Source organism: Vigna umbellata, chromosome 7 (assembly GCF_029865625.1).
Source record: "Vigna umbellata cultivar VRB3 chromosome 7, Vumbellata_1.0, whole genome shotgun sequence".
Taxonomy (NCBI): Eukaryota; Viridiplantae; Streptophyta; class Magnoliopsida; order Fabales; family Fabaceae; genus Vigna; species Vigna umbellata.
Window position 1 is genome coordinate 31,249,486 of NC_142171.1, and position 4,710 is coordinate 31,254,195.

At 28.5% G+C, this 4,710-nt stretch overlaps 1 protein-coding gene across 1 annotated transcript; it reads left to right on the forward strand.

Annotated features, from left to right (window-relative positions):
- Positions 1–502: 502 nt before the first annotated feature.
- Positions 503–3,435, forward strand: LOC124848771 (protein CYSTEINE-RICH TRANSMEMBRANE MODULE 9-like). Its single transcript, XM_047326556.2, has 4 exons — positions 503–604; positions 704–758; positions 2,618–2,747; positions 3,251–3,435. Exons 2-4 carry the CDS (start codon positions 734–736, stop codon positions 3,294–3,296), a joined length of 201 nt encoding a protein of 66 aa, XP_047182512.1. The 5' UTR covers positions 503–604; positions 704–733; the 3' UTR covers positions 3,297–3,435.
- The last annotated feature ends 1,275 nt before the right edge of the window (positions 3,436–4,710 follow it).

The window sequence follows — 4,710 nt, forward strand, 5'->3', positions numbered from 1 at the left end:
CTCAACTTCCTCCGCAAGTGATGACACATATCTTTGTAATATTTTATTAATAAATAATAACAGTTTTTACCTATCGGTTAACTGTTTGTTTGTTCAGTTCATTGGCCTGAGAGATATCATCGGCCATGAACCCAAAATAACTTAGAGACTCTCTTGCAAATTTACCGTTGGGTCGGCTATGAGCTCATAGTAACACTTAGAATTTTTTGAGTTAAAATATTATTGGATCAAATTATTTATTTTATTCTCTACAACATTCAATTATTTAGCAAACATTTATTTTAATTTATTTAATTATTTTAAAGTATAAAGATGCAAAGAAACACGTTACACTTGGTCGAAAGAGTTTTACTAACGGAAGATTTGGTAAGAGAAAGCGGCAGCCCCTTTCATTTTAGGACACGCGTCCCATTTCGAAACAACAATCATTTTGTCATTATCACTTTTATTTTCATGAAATAATATACTAAGAAATATATATATATTATAAAAAATTCCCATTCTTGTCGTTCTTCATCCATTGATTTCACGCGGTGCCGTCTCCTTATTCAGTTCTTCGTTGTCTTCCAAGTAACATCGTTAGTTTCTTCAAACGAAAACCTTGGTATCTTCGCTTCTCACTTATTTATAAATAACTTTGTGTATCTATAATGTGTGTACGCTGTAATCTTCGTATGTTCCTGTTTCACCCTTCTTCTTTCAGTTATTTGGTAAGTGCTGAGAATTTCTAAAGATGAGTTCAGGTCAGAGTGCTACAGGTAAACTCTCTTCCATGCTTTATACTCAAAAACATGTTACTTTTAACAACACTTCTCTCTTTCTTCTCCTTTCTTTCTCTCAAGGCTGTACAACTTTCAAATATCACACTTATACAAAATAAACCATATTCTTAATTTTCTCTTATATTAAACTTTCAACTTTTCAACTTTTCCACTTTTCTCAAATCCTCTACCCACAGATTAATATGTTTGTGTTCTTCTTTCAATAAGTTTTGGAATATGTTAGAGTCAAATATGAATTCTTTGTTACACGCGTTGGCTGGAAAGTTATTATCATAGGTGATGTTCTTCATTCTAGTAATAGGAAAGAAGATTGTGTTTATGTAATTAATCTACAATTATTGAATTCTTTATTTTATTGAAAGAAACAAACTTTCTTCTTCAATTTTGTTCGTGCCATTTATGCAATTAATACATGTGATAGTAACAGTTTGGTGAGATGTATAAAATTGTAACAGTTTTTTTTCCAATGTTTTTAGATTTTGATGCTCTTCGCAAAATCGAGATCTTGGTCATTGGTTTGCGAGCAATTTGGGTTTTGTAAATGACAAGAAACCTTGTAACAAGACTATTGCTCCCTCTATCATCTTGTTATGTTCTCTGCACTTCCCTCAAATTCTTTTATGTACAAAACTATCTTTAGATTAATGGTTAAAATTTTTATATTTTTATCATGAATTTTTAATTTAATTTCCAAACCCTAATTTTATCTCATTTATATTCTCTGAACGCAGCAGTTGCAACCCTACCCCTACGTCAACTTAATCTTTTTCTAACTACTTGTATCCACATCAGATATGAATTTTCATCATTCAAATTTAAAAGGTTAATTAACTAAAATTCAATAATAATTATTAGGTATAATCGAATACATGATAGTTTTATTTACTTCATCAACAAAAGATTATTAAAAATTCATATCTAATGTGGATACAAGTAAGTAGAAGAAGATTGAGTTGATATGGGGGTGCGGGTGCAGCTGCTGCATTCAGAGAATATGAATAAAGTAAAATTAGGGTTTGGAAAATAAATTAAAATATTGTGGTAAAAGTAAAAAACATTTAACCTTTAACCTAGGATAATTTTGAAAATAAAAGAATTTGAAGAGATGGAGGGAGCAGTGGTGATGGAGAGAGCAACACTCTTGTAATAATTTTGAGATTTTTCGTTGAACTATGATATGTTAACATTTTTTTTTAACAATTTTTTGAGAATAAATTATGTGTCATTATTTTATTGATTTGTATATTTAAAACGGATCAGTCACAAATTATCACATAAAATATTATAAAAAAGTTGTTAAAAAAATTATTAAAAGAACATTTTCCTTTTTAGTTTGTTCTTAATTTAGATTTACGGGGGTTGAAAATATTAAAGGAATTAATCAAAAAGTATTTATGATATATGTTTACGTAATCAAGTTTAATTGAGGTTCCTTTATATTAAGAGAATTGTTGCGTGAGCAAAGGTATAACTAAAAAGTCTATGATGTATTCAACATGACAAGTGCTTCTTAACATTTTTAGTTCATTATAACTACTCCATTATAACGTGTTTGGTTTCATGTTAGAATTTTAATTACTTTTTATGTGTTGATTAGCTGTTTTTGTTTTGTAATAGGGAAGAGTGTTACATCTACAATCTCTTTTAATATTTCTTCCAACTTTTACTTATAGATCAACTTTATATCTTCCGGAATTATATGTGGTATCCATTTCTATTTATGTAATTATTTTCTGATATAATTAAATTTTAAATACATCATAAATTTTAATATTTTCAAATATATGTACATGCACACACATTAATATGATGATGGTTATATTGTTTGAATGTAGCTTATCCTCCACCTTCAGCTGCACCTCCACCTCCACCCGTTGGTTATCCCACCCAAGACATTCCACAATACCCTCAGAATTCATCAATGATGGAAACTAAGTCCAAGGGTGATGGCTTTTGGAAAGGATGGTAATTTTTCATTCCTCTTTCTCCCCACATGCACTATCTTCAATCTCCTTAATTCAGTTTTTAATTAACCCTCAAACTTTGGTTTTCATTTAAAATTTATTTGTTAGGGTTAAGAAAATTTATTTGCTTCTGTTATTCTTTTTGTTTTTAATTTTCACTGAGTCATCATTACAGATTTTAAGTCAAGAGAGAATGATAGTATGCTGGAAGACCTAACAAGAATGATCAAAGAATATTTTTCTTAGCACTGGAAAAAAATTCTTTTTTTTTTTTTTTTTGCTTTTTTCTAAAATATTTTTTATATTTTTAACTGTCATTTTCTGTTTTCTTTAAGCGTAAACATAACATTTGTATAAGTAAATGAGACTTGAAATAAAGTTGAAAATATTGACACGAGAATCCTTCATCTAGGATATGAGAGGGCTAAAAATTCAATTAGTCATATTTAATTAGCGTCACTTTTGTTGTCTCATTATTTATGACGTGTGATTATTTTGACGCAGTTGTGCTGCGTTGTGTTGCTGCTGTGTATTGGATGCATGTTTCTAGAGGCTCGGATTACCTTCTATATTTTATTCTATTGTTTAATAAATTATGGATCCTTTCAATGTACTAAAGACTATATCACTCTTATACATTTACATTTTAGGTAACTGTAATAATATTTATTCCCCGTTCTATGGTTTCAGTTTTAATAGAATTGATGAGAAATTATTTAATACAATATAAAGTATCTATAAACCCTATACCTTTTATATATACGTATAAAACACTTCAAAAATATGGAATTTTATCAGTATTTGTTTTCATTACCAGGGGTTTTAAGTTCTGGTAAATGTCCCCCAATTAAAAAAATGTTGGGAAAAACTCCATTGATAAATAACTTTCGACAAATTTGCATGTAATTATCACAAATAAATTATTTGTGGGGGAGTTTTCGAAGATTACCGCCACTTATGGGATTCCTCATAAAAACTGCTGATATTTGCAAAACCGTTGATGTTTGCGAGAGTTCCAAAACTGTCAATAATTACTAAATTTACGTAGTTGAAGTTTTTAAAACCGTCGATAATGAAAATAATATAATTCTTTTATTCAATTAATTTGATCATTATAAAATGTTTACTAATAAACTATGAAGAATAATCTGAAACCAAAATTAAACATTATTATAAATAAAAGGTTCAATCCTAAAAGTTAATAACAAAAATGTTCTGAATAACATTCTCATTCATTTGCGCATAAATTGTTTTCTCTACAATTATGTGATATGAATGAGAATATATATTAACAAGATACTTTTAGTTCTGGGTCAGCTCACCTGAAAATAAGAAAATAATAATTAATTAAAAAGGATCACACACATTTAACAAAGAACCAATTAATATAAATATAAATTGACCTGATCATAAGGTTTCTTACTAGAATGAGAAAAATTGAGTGCTTCATATTATTTTTATTATGAAACGTAAATACTGCAAAATGAGATATTTTTATTACTAGAGTTTTAGCCTTGTAAATCACACACGAAAAGGTCGGGTTTGAGGAATTCTAAAATATGAGGGACTAGATTTATTACACGTTCTTTGAAAAAGAAACCAAAGTTCATAGACATAGAGCTATAGAGATTACTCTATGAACATGTTCTCAATTAATAATATAAAGTAAAGATATGATCCAATTCCATCATGGTTATATATATTGGACTTTGAATTTCAACCATAAAAGAAGCAAACTAAAACTGAAATTTCATTGGCTATTAAAAATATTACGCAGTGACTTTATTTTCTTAATACTTTCATAATTTGTTGAAGAAATCCATCCGTTTGAGAAAAAGGGAACTACCAAAATTTGAGCACACACAGTGCGGCTAAAAAATATCGTACATTAAATACATGTTCAACTAAAAAGTTATTAAAAAATTTAAAACTAGTTTTTGTTTTCATACACAAGTTCACGTATG